General features: G+C 37.5%; 2 protein-coding genes across 3 annotated transcripts; one reads left to right on the top strand and one right to left on the bottom strand.

Annotated features, from left to right (window-relative positions):
* Nucleotides 1–3,332: 3,332 nt before the first annotated feature.
* LOC119991446 lies at nucleotides 3,333–8,441 on the bottom strand. Its single transcript, XM_038837800.1, has 8 exons — nucleotides 8,438–8,441; nucleotides 6,466–7,196; nucleotides 6,234–6,377; nucleotides 5,549–6,050; nucleotides 4,911–5,395; nucleotides 4,741–4,836; nucleotides 3,632–4,008; nucleotides 3,333–3,544 (listed from the first exon to the last, which is right to left on the bottom strand). The coding sequence occupies exons 1-8, from the start codon at nucleotides 8,439–8,441 to the stop codon at nucleotides 3,409–3,411; spliced, it is 2,475 nt and encodes an 824-aa protein (XP_038693728.1). The 3' UTR covers nucleotides 3,333–3,408.
* An 854-nt stretch (nucleotides 8,442–9,295) lies between these two features.
* Nucleotides 9,296–15,565, top strand: LOC119991825 (protein CHROMATIN REMODELING 35-like). 2 transcript variants are annotated; one of them, XM_038838309.1, is made up of 6 exons: nucleotides 9,296–9,537; nucleotides 10,096–10,598; nucleotides 11,903–12,067; nucleotides 12,876–13,028; nucleotides 13,406–15,159; nucleotides 15,252–15,565. In XM_038838309.1, the coding sequence occupies exons 2-6, from the start codon at nucleotides 10,119–10,121 to the stop codon at nucleotides 15,253–15,255; spliced, it is 2,556 nt and encodes an 851-aa protein (XP_038694237.1). In that variant the 5' UTR covers nucleotides 9,296–9,537; nucleotides 10,096–10,118; the 3' UTR covers nucleotides 15,256–15,565. The 2 variants fall into 2 exon arrangements, with proteins under 2 accessions (XP_038694237.1, XP_038694236.1); XM_038838308.1 differs by having other exon boundaries at nucleotides 12,873–13,028.
* The last annotated feature ends 483 nt before the right edge of the window (nucleotides 15,566–16,048 follow it).

Genomic DNA, 16,048 nt, shown 5'->3' with positions numbered 1-16,048 from the left:
GAGTGTTTAGGAGACCTGTTCGAGTGTTTTAGGAGATCTGTTCGAGTGTTTAGGATATCTGTTCGAGTGTTTTAGGATAACTGTTCGAGTGTTTATGATATCTGTCAGAGTGTTAATGATATCTGTTCGAGTGTTTTAGGAGATCTGTTCGAGTGTTTAGGATATCTGTTCGAGTGTTTTAGGATAACTGTCCGAGTGTTAATGATATCTGTTCAAGTGTTTTCTTTGATATGTTCGAGTATTTAAGGATATCTGTTCGAGTATTAGATGCCATCTGTTCGAGTGTTTTGTTTGATATGTTCGAGTGTTTGAAGGGATATGTTCGAGTATTTTATGATATCTGTTCGAGTATTAGATGCCATCTGTTCGAGTGTTTTTTTTGATACGTTCGAGTGTTTGAAGATATCTGTTCGAGTATTCTATTATATATGTTCGAGTTGTTTATGATGTTTGTTCGAGTTTTCAAGTTCTTGCAATTTTGTTTTTCAGGAATGGGTGTGGTTGACCTTGTTGTTATATACGGCGGAGATTGGGAATTTTCAGGAGGAATTTACAAATTCATTGGTGGTACTGGGAAAGGTTTTGTTGTGAATGAGTCCATTTCCTATGAGGATTTTTTGGAGAAGATATACAAGATTACGGGAATTGATCGAACTTCAAATGAGTTGCTCATGAAATTTGTATATAACACACATTTCCATATGGAACCGTTGGTTGTTAGCAATGAAGATGACTTGCAATTCTTCTTACGACAGAATGATGATGCACGGCGACCTGACGCTTCACGGAAACCGGGTACCCCACTATGTATAACAGTAAGACCAAAAGAACATCAACAGTTTCATTCGCAGGATGCAAGTTATGTTCCAGAAACTCAACCTTTTGTTGGACGTGCCAGAAATCGGATTGATGATTTTCCTAGTTTAAGCCAATTCGAAGAAGATTTTGATGCTGTTAGAGATGGCCAGGGTCGAGAAGATAATATTAATGATGAATACGATGATGACATTCCTTTTGTTGGAGGTGCAAGTTATGTTCCAGAAACTCAACCTTTTGTTGTTGATGATGTTGCTGCAACTAATGATCCTAATACGCAGACGGGTGAGAACATTCAGGTTGGGCAATATAGTGGGAGCAATACTATTGACCTCAACAGCGAATCATCTGATACGTTTGATGTGGGGGTGATTTTTACAAACAAGAAAGAGTTGCATAAGCATATATCCCTCTATGCTATTAAGAAGAATTTTCAATTCAGGGTGACGAGGTCGACGAAGTCTTTGCTTGTGGTCGAGTGTCTTGCAAGTGGATGCCAATGGCGTATGAGAGGTATAAAGCTAAAAGAAACTGAACTTTTTCTTGTGAAAAAATTCAATGATACTCACACATGTTCGTTGGAATTTGTGAATCATGGGCACAAGCAAGCATCAGGAAGGGTGATTGGTGATTGCATCAGGGCCAGATATGAAGGTGTTGGGCGTGTTTACAGACCAAATGACATAATTCAGGATATTAGAAGAGAATATGGCATTAATATTACCTATGATAAGGCATGGAGGGCTAGAGAATGTGCGCTTTATTCTCTTCGTGGTTCACCGGAAGAATCATTTGCTTACTTACCCCATTATTGTGCTGTATTGGAGAATAATAACCCTGGTACAATTACTCATATTGAGTCTGATGATGATAATCGATTCAAGTATTTTTTCATGGCAATTGGTGCAAGCTTACGTGGATTTCATAGTTCAATGCGCCCTGTTATCGTCGTTGATGGCACCCATTTGAAGGGTAAGTATTTGGGTACACTTTTTGTGGCAACTGCTTTGGATGGAAATGAGCAAATTTATCCGGTTGCTTTTGGCATTGGTGATTCTGAGAATAATGCATCTTGGCAATGGTTTTTTGAAAAATTACGGGATGCCATTACAGTTGAAGACTTCTCACGGTTATGTATCATTTCAGACAGAAATCCTAGCATTGATAGGGCAGTTTCACTTGTATTGCCTGGTTCATTTCATGGCGCATGTATCGTCCATATCCAACGAAACATGAAGGCGAAAGGGTTCAACGAATCTATCATCCCTATATATCTTAAAGCTGCTAAGGTGTATCGAACATCTGAATTCGAGCATTTAATGAATCAGTTGCGTAATGTCGACGGAGGTAGACCTTATGCTTATTTAGTTGAAGCTGGTTTCCATAGGTGGTCTAGAGCACTGTCTTCTGGTAAGAGATATAGTATCATGACGACGAACATTGCAGAGTGCTTGAATGCTATACTACGAGATGCTCGAAGTTTGCCGATTACAATGCTAGTTGAACAATTGCGTGCCAAATTGCAGGAATGGTTCAGTGCTCGTCGTAATAACGCAGCATCTGTCACGTCTTACCTATGTTGCGAGTGTGACAAGGAAGTTAGAAAGAGAAGCAATAGGTCACAACGACTAAATGTTCAACCGATAAGCCATAGTGAGTACTATGTACGAGATGGTGATCAAGATGGACAGGTTGATCTGCAAAACAAGACATGTTCATGCCGTGTGTTTGATCTTGACCAACTTCCTTGTGTACACGCATTGGCTGCATGTCGAGTTCGGAACATATCTTTTAATTCCTTGTGTTCTCCGTACTATACGAATGAGGCCCTAATGTTAGCTTATGCTGAAGCTATATACCCAGTAACTATTGAGGATCAACGCAAAGTTAGCGAGGACAACGTATTGCTCCCACCGGCGACTAGACGTCAAGGGGGGAGGCCAAGACAACGAAGGATCCCATCATCTGGTGAAACTATAGCAGTGAGGATATGTTCCCGGTGTCGACAGCGAGGTCATAATCGTCAAACATGCAAAGAGTCAATCGCATTGACTCCAACATCATAGATGTAACATGCATTGACTCCAACATCATAGATGTAACATGCATTGACTCCAACATCATTAATGTTATGATTTTTGATAAATTCATTAATCAGTTAACTGTATTACTCGAACAGAATCAATGTATTACTCCAACAGTTAAATGTTTTACTCGAATAGCCTGGACAATTACTCGAAATGGGCCATCATTTACTCGAATAGACTCAACAAATACTCGAACATGTGCCACCAATTACTCGAATAGACCCAAGAAATACGCTAAATGGTACACCTATATACTCGAATATACTCAACAAATGCTCGAACATGTGAATTACTCGATCATTTAATAGGTTACTCGAACATGTGAATATTATATTACTCGATCAAATAAGAAAAGTACTCGAACAAATATACATTATAGTATATTACTCGATGATAATAGGTAATTACTCGAACAAATGTACCTTGCATTACTCGAACCAATATTTGTATTACACTGAGTTATATACAATTTAATAGGATGAAAATAAATATTTACAAAAGTAAGTTAAAAATGTTGTCCGTATGACTCGATTGCGAATTTCCTCCTGTAAAACATCATGTCTGTCTGATTAATAAGTTGTATTGGCATTCCTGCACTCAATACCTCTATAAATTTTATTGTGAACATCCCACAATCTCCCCTGTAAAACATAAGATAACATATATGTTACAAAAATATATAAACGTTAACCACCATGAAAAATTTATCTAACACTGGAAACATTTACCCGGTCTCTTGCTGAGGAACAACTTGCAATCTATGAGCAGGCCATGGGGCGACTCCTGCATCAATCCCACCCAAACGAAGGATGTATGGCAACATAGTCCTCAACGGTTTCATATGATTATTGCAATCCTCCTTGCTGGTGATTGAAATTTTGGGATCATATACATTGATCCATTTGTTGCCAACTTCAACCTCAATTGCAACCCAATGGATATTTCTCCAGTTCATGGGAAAGTAAATGTAATCTACACCATTCAATGGTATGGACCCTTCAGGGTTTTTTCCAGAAATATAGTGCTCAAAGACTTCATGTTTGTCCCATTCTCCAACATTATGAGGATCTTTAGTGAACTCATTAAAGTGGGATTCAACTGATACCTGTAAAATGTACTATATTATTTTTTCTCAAATACTCGAACATCCGACTAAACTACTCGAACATGTGAAATAAAATACTCGAACATATGAAATAAAAATACTCGAACATCCGACTAGAATACTCGAACATGTGAATTAAAATACTCGAACAACTGACTAAAAAACTCGATCATGTATCTTAAAAAACTCGAACATGTGAAATAAAATACTCGAACATCCGACTAAACTACTCGAACATGTGAATTAAAATACTCGAACAACTGACTAAAAAACTCGATCATGTATCTTAAAAAACTCGAACATGTGAAATAAAATACTCGAACATCCGACTAAACTACTCGAACATGTGAATTAAAATACTCGAACAACTGACTAAAAAACTCGATCATGTATCTTAAAAAACTCGAACATGTGAAATAAAATACTCGAACATATGAAATAAAAATACTCGAACATCCGACTAAACTACTCGAACATGTGAATTAAAATACTCGAACAACTGACTAAAAAACTCGATCATGTATCTTAAAAAACTCGAACATGTGAAATAAAATACTCGAACATATGAAATAAAAATACTCGAACATCCGACTAAAATACTCGAACATATGAAATAAAATACTCAAACATCCGACTAAAATACTCGAACATGTGAACTAATATACTCGAACATCAAGTTCAACAACTCGAACATCTAACAAACATACTCGAACACACATATAAAATACTTACAGTGAATATAGTGTCCAACAGCACAACCTTCTTCTTGAATATGGCAGGGTATTGCTTGATCCTCTTCATGAGGAGGTACATTGCGACGTCCATATGCTACAAAATCAAAGATAACTATAAGTAACTATTACGAATAATTTTTTTTTTAAATATGGTTATATATATGTTACCTGGTCTGTCAACCAGTAATCGGGTGTCATTGCGTTGATAAACCAATTTTTGTATAACTTCTTTCCACCAACAACCAAATAAGATGTATCCTCAGCCCTGTTTCTTACCCATGCTTCAAATCCTTGTCTCCAAAGAGTCGAATACGACCTCTTTAAATTGATTGGCCAAGGACCATCAATATTTTGGTTGGTGCTTCTTTCTTGTGATTGACACTCTGTTCGCATTGGATTATATATATTTACACGTCTCGATGTGGAACCTCTTTTTCTTCCCCGTGTAAATGTGTACTTGGCTTTTGGAATCTCTTCAACTCCAATTGAACTTTTGTCTGTCATTGGCTGTTCAAACACTTGTTCTGTGAGATCCATCAATCCAGCAACTACGGCTGCATCCTCAACATCATCGGCATGTCTAACAGGGGAAACTGTCTTTCCCTCATTTTCCTCCTCCTCTTTATCCGCATCATACGTTTCCTCCTGGTCCTCTTTTTTATCCTCATCATGCGTTCCCTCATCATTCTTTTCACCCTCATCATCCTTTCCCTCATCATCCTTTTCACCCTCATCCTTTCCCTCGTCATCCTTTTCACCCTCATCATCCTTTCCCTCGTCATCCTTTCCCTCGTCATCCTTTTCACCCTCATCATCCTTTCCCTCATCCTCATTCTCATCCTTTTCATCCTGATTTCCATCCTTATCCTTCTTTTTCTCCCAATTTCCTTTTAACACTGCCAGACCTTCGTAAATTGCCTTGGTAGTCTCAAAAAAACCAGTAATGCTTTCAACAATTTCCTTTTTCATGTCCAAAAGTTGACCACCATGCTCTCCCAACTTCTGCTCTATGGCATCGAACTTGGCCTTCAATATCAAATTCCCTCCAGCTTTATGTGCATGTGCATGCTCGATGTGATCATCCCTTCTCTTTGTTCTTTTCTCTTTTCTCATTTTTTCTTCAACATTAACATCGTAATCCCTCCTTCTCTTAGTTCTTCTCTCTTTTCTCTGTTTCTCTTCTTCATCTTCTTCAGACTTATCTCTGCTTCTTTTAATTTCTCTTTTCTTAATTCTCTTCATAACCTCCCTAACATAATCCTTCTCCAGCTCAGCCTCCGTTGGCACTAGAGCATCATGAACCTCAATCTGTGAAAATTAAAACAAAGTGATGAGTGAAATTAGAACACCAAAATACAAATACTCGAACATCAACCTACAACTACTCGAACATGTTACTATAAATACTCAACTATAAAACTACAAATACTCGAACATAAGACTAAAACTACCCGAACAACAAATTTTATTAAACATTTTAACTTCACTAACCTTTATCAGTTCAAATACATCTGACACGATGTCATCTGAAGTAGGGGTTTGATTCCCTGAGTACTTGAGTATTCTGGGGTGTGTTTCACCACATTTGGTGGCATACCTCTGGGCTATAATGGGTACAATTTCATACGCCCAAATCTTCAAATAATCAAAAAAAATATTGGTAAACTATTATTACAATAAATAATAAACAGAACACAAATAGAATGATCTTTTTTTTTTTTACCTGGAGTACTATTGGCATTCCATAAAGGCTGTATGTCTCCTTTGCCTTACCCTTACTCAAGTATTTTTCAGCCCTTCCAATCATGGCACATGCAAGAGAGGTAGCAGTACGTTCGTAGCAAACGCTTCCCCATGGATATTGGTTGAAGGCATCCAAATCATCCACAAGTTGGAGCCACTTAATATTAATGGCATTTCTTCTCTCTCTAGGCATCAATACAGACTCAACAAAATACACCAAAGCTAACTTCAAAGCATCATGAGCATTATCACATTTATCGAATGCCTCTTCCAGCTCAGCTCTGCTTACATTGGTCCCCTTCCCCTTACCCTTGCCCTTTCCACATTTTTCTTCAAAATAAAGGGATTTTAGCCTATTAACAGATGTATCAACCAGACTTGACACATCGGGCACAGATTCTGTACATAATAGTCCGGTGATAATCGCAAAATCTTCAATACCAAATGTGCACTTCTTTCCACCAATATTGAAATGCAATCTTTCTCCAAAATCACCCTGGGGAGAAACAATTTGACGTAGTAGAAGCTGGTGTATCAGTTGTGAAGAACAACTGATGTCATGTACATCCAGCATCATGCCAAAGCATGATTGCCTAAAAACCTCAAGTTGCTCCTCATTCAACTTCAATTTAATTGAAGTGGTAACAACTGATATGTTTGAAAATGTGGTTACCCGGGCGGGGAAATGTTGCTCCTCACTTATCAGATAGTCTACATGGGACAATTAATTAAAACACAAAATTAATAATACTCGAACAGCCAAACTAAAATACTCGAACAATAAATCATATATACTCGAATAGTCAAACTAAAATACTCGAACAGTAAATCATATTTACTCTAACAATCAAACTCAAATACTCGAACAACAAACCATATTTACCCGAACAATCAAACCAATATTTACTCGAACAATCAAACCATATTTACCCGAACAATCAAACCAATATTTACCCGAACAATCAAACAAATATTTACTCGAACAATCAAACCATATTTACCCGAACAATCAAACCAATATTTACTCGAACAATCAAACCAATATTTACTCGAACAGTCAGTCAAATAAAAATACTCGAACAGTAAACCATATTTACTCGAACAGAACCACCAAATACTCAAACAGTCAACCATATTTACTCGAACAGAGCAGCCAAATACTCGAACAGTCAACCATATTTACTCGAACAGAACAGTCAAACCCAAATCCCCAAACAGGATAATCTATTTACCCGAACAGTCAACCCAGAAAACTCGAACATCAACCAGAAAACTCGAATAGTAAACCATATTTACTCGAACAGAACAGCCAAATACTCGAACAGTCAACCATATTTACTCGAACAGAACAGTCAAACCCAAATCCTCAAACAGGATAATCTATTTACCCGAACAGTCAACCCAGAAAACTCGAACATCAACCAGAAAACTCGAACCGTAAACCATATTTACTCGAACAGATCATTCAAATCCAAATATATAAACAGGATAATCTATTTACCCGAACAGTCAACCCAGAAAACTCGAACATCAACCAATAAAACTCGAACAGTAAACCATATTTACTCGAACAGATCATTCAAATCCAAATATATAAACAGGATAATCTATTTACCCGAACAGTCAACCCAGAAAACTCGAACATCAACCAATAAAACTCGAACAGTAAACCATATTTACTCGAACAGAACAGTCAAACCCAAATCCTCAAACAGGATAATCTATTTACCCGAACATCAAATCATAAAACTCGAACACCAACCTATCATACCCAAATCCACTAACAACATACTGGAAACCTAAACCCATAAACGCTAATGAAATATGGAAACCCTATAGCTGGAAAAACTAAAACCCTAAGCACCCACCACTGATAAAATCAAAAACACAAACCGTGATCACTGCTTACTGGAACGAAACACAAATACAACACTAAATAATACATAACATACCCATGCTGTACCAGGTCGAATGTCACAGAAATCGTATATGACAGTGTATTCGAGAATGGAGACTATCGGAAATCGTCGAAAAAGAACGTTAAAGAAGAAAGAAGAAGGTGAAGGATGTCGCGGGAAGTGGAGGCCAGCCTTTGAACCAAAACTATGTCGTTCCAATGTGGAATAAGGGTATTTGGGACAATTCCTTTCAAAAAAGTGTTAGATTTCATGTTTTTAAAAAAGTGGGTTAGTTTTCAAAATTTGGTTTAAAAAAGTGTTACTTTTCCGAAAAACCCATGCTTGTTTTGTGTGGAACCGAATATGCTGGTTGTTTAGCATTTTATTACTGATTCAATGTCAATTTTGTTTGGATTTGTCTACTACAAAAAAGGGTCATTCTGTACAAATAAATCCCACATAATTAAGTCAAAAAGATTTTAAATTGCGAATTGATATTGAGCTCTGAATCACAATAAAAATCACCACCATTTGGCGACTTTAGACTTAATGGTGTTCGAGGTCGAGAGTTGGAATCAATCAACTCGGAAATTTCTTTGTATAATCTTGGTTTCGTGAACTTATCCCATTCTCTAGTCCCTACTCGCATAGATTTCGACCCAGTCTTATACGTCATCAGCATGATGCGAGTTATTCTGACGATCCGAGATTTATGCATACTCCGCTGTAAAAAATACAATATAAGAAATCATGTTAATGGCAATTCTATCATGGTATTTTTAATTGAGATTGATTTGAAATCTTACCTTCTATATTTCTCACTCTAAACAAAAGGAAATGAAAAAAAAAACACACACACACACACAAAAAAAACAAAACTCAATAAAAATGCTGTCGTTTTCACGTTTTCTACTTCACTGCGATCTTCTCTCTATACTCCTTCCCAACTCAAGCTTCGGAGTTCGGACCCTCCAGCTTTCTATTTCTCTACCATCTTCTCTCTACTCTTCCGAAGCTTCGGACCCTCCCGCTTTCTACTTCTCTGCGATATTCCCTCTATACTTCTTCCCGATTTTCCGACATCACTCCAATTCTAACCCTAATTCCACATCTCCCGAAGAACAGCTAAAATTACAGTCTCAGATACAACAAAGGTACGTTATCTTCTTCTTTAATTTCGGCCGTAGATTCTACATTGCTCTCCAGCCACCAATGTCTGTAAGCTAAGCTTCATTTCCCTTTTAAGTTGATTACTTTTGTTCCTTGTCTTTCTTTCGCTGGTTTTCGTGTTCGTGGTTCTGTGCTCCAAAAAGAATTAATTGATTCTTGTTTTCGAAATCGTTAAACTCGTTCGAAATCGTACCAAATCGCACCCCCTTGGTGCTGTTACTAGATCTTTCGCATACCAAGAAAAAAATGGCAGTAATGTTGACAGTCAGAGTCAGATTGTACTTTTCCGTTCCTTCTGTCCGTGTGTGTATTTTTTTTCATCTGATAAGAATAGTCGTAGTTTTCATGGAGTGATATGCAATAGATTTTTTTTTCCGTTCAAATTGATGGAGCAATACCCTAAACTGTTGTTTTTCTACTTTTTGAGAATTGTATATCTTTGCCATTATTTGAATCTACGAGTGACAGAAACCGTGGGTTTTATACTTCTGCATTTCTCGCATGATAGTGCTTTCTACTGATTCGTGAATTTTTGTTAACAGAGTTTTATTCCTAGAGACATAAAATGATGAAGACAACATGGTTACATTCCATGGGACATAAACGAAGGAAGCTGTCTAGTGATGAAGAGAGGAAGTCAAAGATGTCGGCTAAAGTTATTGATTATTCTGATCCATTTGCTGTGCCGAATCTTATAGAAGCCTTGGATCGCGGAAGATATGGAAGTGTCACAAAGGACATACAGGAACTTCTTGCCCGGAACTTGGAGGTTGTCGGTCCGTTATTCAGCTTATATCCAGAATTGCTGAATGAGCTTGGAAATGTTGATGGAAGGGATAGCAAAGAGAATTCAGATTATCAAAAAGAAACTTTCATTGATTTGGAGGATGACTCTGTTACAAGTAGTGTTCCAGCAGCTGCAGCACCCGTTGTTATCATTGATTCAGATGATGAGGAAATAAGGGATTGGAGGCCTTCTGCTGCTCCCTATCTTGAGCCTGTCTTCCCAAAGACAACTAGAGAGTCTTTCACGAAGAACTTATTGGTGAGCTTCTCATGTATCTTTTGTCGTGGAGTTACATGTCCAATTATTATGGAATTTATAGGACTCATAACCGATTTAAATGTAGCAACATTCATTATGGTTTGTTTCTCGCTGGCTTTGAGAGTAGGTATGTTCGGGACTAATGTGGCATAATGTGGATTCTGGCCAAACAGACTGGCACTATCATAAAGATAAATTCATGTCTTGGTTTATTAATCTAGTACCAACTCATCTGTCAAATGTATTTCTTTTATTTTCCTGTCAATCCAATAATGATGCATCTGAAGTGTGAAGTGTAGGGTATAATTGCCACCCAATTCGGTTTCAAGAACTCTATCCGCTCTTTTTTTTTTGAATGTGCATACTCTTGTGCAATTTTGTAATATGTAACAGTCTGTCTCCCTCCAATCAGTTTTGTGATGCTGTTGCCGGCTTTTCTCCCTGTATGATTGTGTTTTTTGCTTTCTCTCGCCATGATCTAAATGTTTTGACTGAGTATGATTGTACACAAGCATTAGAAGCAGTTGACCATTTCGATCTATGATGGACAATTTGAGTCATACTTGTTGCTATGAACCTACAACAATTGCAAGAATCAGTTCAATTTTAAGAATCAGTTCAATTTTATGGATTTTAACTAATCTTGTCTTTAAAATGTGTGGCTAACTTATGAGGTTGCACCCTTTGGGAATCCTTAGGGATGGAACTGGAGGGCAAGAATCTTCTTCCTGTCCAGTTGCTCCTGTTAGAATTGGGTGATTTGCTGATTAAGTTGCTTAGTTGCAACAGGCAAATCAATGAGCACCAAATTGGTGTTGCAACTGTTGGTCCTTTTTGTGGTGGGGTTACGGGACTGTGAAAAGTTGACAAGTTCACTTGCCAACTCTAATGGCCACATGCAGGATAAATATGAGGAGGCTAGTGTTTATTCTTATCTGAGTAAAACAGCAATGGTTCATTCGTAAAAGATTTTTGAGTGAAATTTCGATTTTGAATGGAGAGATGCAACCATAATATGGGTTACCTCAATCTATGTCATGTTCCAACTCATCTAATTTCCATCAGATTGTCCATAGATATATTTTGTTCAGCACTGACAATCTGATTGTACTTCATGTATTCCATTATATTTTCCATTTGATGCATGTTACTGACACATCCTCTATATATTGCGGGATTAATGAGATTAAGACCACGTTTATGCAAGAAGGCTGTGTGTTTTTATTTAAGACTTGGGTATCTTTTATTGTTCAGATTGCTTTTATACTCTATCTAAAAAATATTGATATAATTTACATATTCAGATTAGGGACTCTTCAGGGAGTATGAGTCTGACTGTGACTGATATCAAGAAGGATAAAGGGGTTTACGTTGGAGTGGAAGAGGATGGTGAAGATCAAACTGAGATTGAAGATGATGGTCTTGGAGATATTTGGAATGAAATGACAATGGCATTGGAAGTTTCAAAGGTATTTCTGTTTCTGTTGGAGTTATCTGACTCCTTTTCTTTTTTTTTGGTTTTTAGATGAGATTATTGGTATATGTTTGTCGCTTTGCTCTCTTGCCTTTAATTATCAGCTGTAAAAATGTCCACTGAAGTATGTTATAATTGTTTGGTAAAAAATTAAGGGATGACAATGAAGTAAAAGACTATTGTCTTGTTTTTAAAACAGGATGGAGGTTCATCAAGTTTGCTTAAGTAATTTGTTGGATGGATTCCTTTGGGTTCAAATATCTAATAACCTGAATGGTTAAGGGAAAAAGAACCAATTTTTTTTTAGGGTTGTCCATTGTTCGTACTGTGATAGAAATAAGATAACTGATCAGACTAAATATTTTGGCACAACACAGTTAGCAGAATATAAAATCTGAAAAATAGGTCGCCCAGCTGGTCACCCAGCTGGTCATAACAGATGAGTATATAATTATTCTATCATGAATTCTGTATGTTGGCTTATAATGCAATGGATGCTTGTCTTATATTATAACATGGTTGTTTCTTTTATTTTGATCCAAGTGACCAGTGAGTGTTTCACTTTAATGATATTTTATAAACTATTTTCATTTATTTTTATCTCCAGTTGGATTCATTGTTGGTCAAATTAATGTGCATGATTCCTTACTGTCGATTGTGTGTTATAGTTGTTACAGAATTCTAATCTTAGGAAGCAATACCCAACATTTTATAATGTGTTTAAAGTTGCTTTCTGATGTGCGCAATAATCCTTTCCTTCCCAAGTCATTGCTATTCTTATAATCAGCTGCTTCTGGTAGGAGGTTGCTGAAGATCCCTCAAGTGACAAACACATGCAAGAAGATGAAGACTGTGATCATTCTTTTGTCTTGAAGGATGATATTGGTTATGTTTGTCGCATATGTGGGAAAATTGAGAGAGGCATTGAGACTATAATCGATGTCCAGTTCAACAAGGTTTGGCCTCCACTCGTGGATTAGCTTTTCTAACAGCACTGCTCTTTTAAATTTAGTATTTAATGTGATACTGGAAAAGATATGTACAAATTAATTCTTTTATACCATATTATGTCCATTCTTGTCTCTAAACTTGAAAGGGTTCAGCCATCACTTGTGTATTCTCTCTGTTGTTGGCCCTGCAATTTTATTTTATATTATGTGGTCCAGCATCTTTAGTTCCAGACTATAGTTAGTTCCAGACTATAGTTCTTCTCTATATCCTTTCTTAAACCAAGGTCATTGATAGCCAGATCTGATTAAACACGGTTGAGCAATTTTTGTTGTTTGTCTGCAAATTCTATCGCATTGACTTTTATTTTTTTATTTTGGTTCAGGTCAAGCGGACTTCTAGAACTTACGTGTCTGATCCCTGGAATGCCAACGACAGAGGGTCCAATGTGATGAATGAAATGAAATTCTCTGACAAAGATTTTACTGTGACTGACATCTCGGCGCACCCTAGGCATGTGAGGCAAATGAAGCCTCATCAAGTGGAGGGCTTCAATTTCCTTTGCAGCAACTTAGTGGCAGATAAGCCGGGGGGCTGCATTATGGCCCATGCACCCGGGTCTGGAAAGACATTTATGATTATAAGTTTCGTGCAAAGTTTCCTTGCAAAATATCCCCATGCTAGACCACTGGTTGTGCTTCCTAAAGGAATCTTGGCTACATGGAAGAAGGAATTTCAGATATGGCAAGTAGAGGATCTCCCGCTTTATGATTTTTACACTTTGAAAGCAGAAAAGCGGCATCAGCAACTGGAAGTCTTAGAACAGTGGGTAGAGAACAAAAGCATCTTGTTTCTAGGATACAAACAGTTCTCCACTATTGTCTGTGACGACGGCACAAATGAAGCATCAACAGCTTGCCAAGAAATCCTACTTAAGGCGCCTTCCCTTTTGATATTGGATGAGGGGCACACGCCAAGGAATGAGAACACTGATGTGTTGCAGTCACTTGCTAAGGTTCAAACTCCACGAAAAGTGGTTCTTTCAGGAACACTATATCAGAACCATGTAAAGGAGGTGTTCAACATTTTAAATCTTGTTCGTCCAAAGTTCCTTCGTTTGGATGCTTCAAAGTCAATCATCAACAGAATAATGAGTAGAGCACACATACCAGAGTCAAGGAAGCATGTCAAAGCAAGTGCACACTTGGCTTTCTATGATTCGGTAGAGCATACTCTGCAGAAGGATGAGGACTTTACAAGGAAGGTGAAGGTCATTCAAGACCTAAGAGAGATGACAAGAGAGGTCCTTCACTACTACAGAGGGGATTTTTTGGATGATCTTCCTGGGCTTGTTGACTTCACTGTGGTACTTGGCCTGACTCCTTTGCAGAAAGTAGAAGTCCATAAGCTGAAGAAATTGGGGACGAAGTTTAAGAGAAATTCTGTTGGGAGTGCAATTTATCTACATCCAGCACTAAAGTCCTTGGAGAACTCTGCAATGACTGAAGATGAGAATATGGATAACATGTTGAAAAAGATCAGTGTCAAAGATGGAGTCAAAGCCAAATTTTTCCTCAACATGTTAAACTTATGTCAGTCAGCTAATGAAAAGCTGCTAGTTTTCAGTCAATACCTCCTCCCATTGAAATTTCTCGAGAGACTAACCATAAAGGAAAGAGGTTGGACTCTTGGTATAGAAATCTTTGTTATCTCAGGGGATTCAAGTTCTGAAGAGCGTGAGTTCTCAATGGAAAGATTCAACAACTCCCCTGATGCAAAGGTTTTCTTTGGATCCATCAAAGCATGTGGAGAAGGTATTTCTTTGGTTGGAGCATCACGGATTTTAATGTTAGATGTTCATCTTAATCCTTCAGTGACACGACAAGCTATAGGACGCGCTTTCCGACCAGGCCAAAAAAAGAAAGTATACACGTATAGGTTGATCGCTGCTGATTCACCTGAAGAGGAAGACCACAATACCTGCTTCAAGAAGGAGGCAATTGCGAAAATGTGGTTTGAGTGGAATGAGTACTGTGGTTTTCGGAATTTTGAAGTGGAGACTATTGATATCGAAGAAAGTGGTGATATCTTCATGGAGAGTGCTGTTTTACGTGAAGATATAAGGGCTTTGTACAGAAGGTTAGTTAGCAGTCATCATTTTCTGCTTTTGAGTTTCCATATATGAATTATGCAGTTGTTGTATCTTAACTTCACTTGTGTATGTTTCTCAGGTAGTTCGTCATACCGTGTGGCTGAAGCATAGGTTGTGTAGACAGTTCTTCCAAAAGGCGTTAGTAGAATCCACCTATGTTTCTTTTTCTTTTTCATTTTATGGTACAGGAAATATCACGTTAAAGTTTAAATGCATGGAAAATACATATTAGGTTCCTTGTTTTCTGAATGCATTAACTTTCCTTAGCATTCAGCTGTTATTACGCTTAATTTAGCTCCCCATGTTCGTTGCAGTTTATTTATGATTTCAAGCAGAATTTCTGACATCTACCCGAAATTGCTGTTTGTTGGAATTTCATGGATTACTTTCTTCTGGGATGTGATGTGGATGTATGGGTTCCCTGTTACACAATATGTTTTGGCCAACAGTGGTAGGAAGTGATGGACTTGAGATGTTTCTAGTTGGTTACCAACTGCCGTTTTATCAATGATCTTTCTTATAGCACCTATATGTCCAGAGCATAATATTTGATTGGGGAGACTCTTCAGGCCAAACTTGCTTTAAATTGCGTTGTGTAGAAAGTTGTTCCAAAAGGCATTAGTAATCCACCCATGTTTACTTTCTTTTCTTTTCTTTTTTGTTTTATGGTACAGGATATATCAATTTAAATGCATGGGAAATACATATCAGGTTACTTGTTTTCTGAATGCATTAACTTTCCTGAGCATTCAGCTGTTATTATGGTTAATTTAGCTTCCCATGTTCACTACAGTTTATTTATGATTTCAAGCAGATTTTGTTTGAAATCTGTCCAATATTGATGTTTCTTGGAATTTGATTGATTGGTTTCTTCTG

Source organism: Tripterygium wilfordii, chromosome 22 (assembly GCF_013401445.1).
Source record: "Tripterygium wilfordii isolate XIE 37 chromosome 22, ASM1340144v1, whole genome shotgun sequence".
Classification (NCBI taxonomy): Eukaryota; Viridiplantae; Streptophyta; class Magnoliopsida; order Celastrales; family Celastraceae; genus Tripterygium; species Tripterygium wilfordii.
The sequence above is the reverse complement of the archived record's forward strand: the minus strand, read 5'-3'. Positions and strand labels throughout refer to the sequence as shown.

Excerpts from the sequence above, each read along its gene's own strand:
- LOC119991446 (XM_038837800.1), bottom strand. Across the intron at positions 5,396-5,548 it reads TGAGGGAAAGGATGATGAGG|AGGACCAGGAGGAAACGTAT; the intron begins GTGAAAAGGATG and ends AGGATAAAAAAG. Across the intron at positions 4,837-4,910 it reads ATTACTGGTTGACAGACCAG|CATATGGACGTCGCAATGTA; the intron begins GTAACATATATA and ends TTGATTTTGTAG.
- LOC119991825 (XM_038838308.1), top strand. The coding sequence starts at position 10,119 with ATGATGAAGACAACATGGTTACATTCCATGGGACATAAACGAAGGAAG. Across the intron at positions 10,599-11,902 it reads CTTTCACGAAGAACTTATTG|ATTAGGGACTCTTCAGGGAG; the intron begins GTGAGCTTCTCA and ends TTACATATTCAG. Across the intron at positions 13,029-13,405 it reads TCGATGTCCAGTTCAACAAG|GTCAAGCGGACTTCTAGAAC; the intron begins GTTTGGCCTCCA and ends ATTTTGGTTCAG.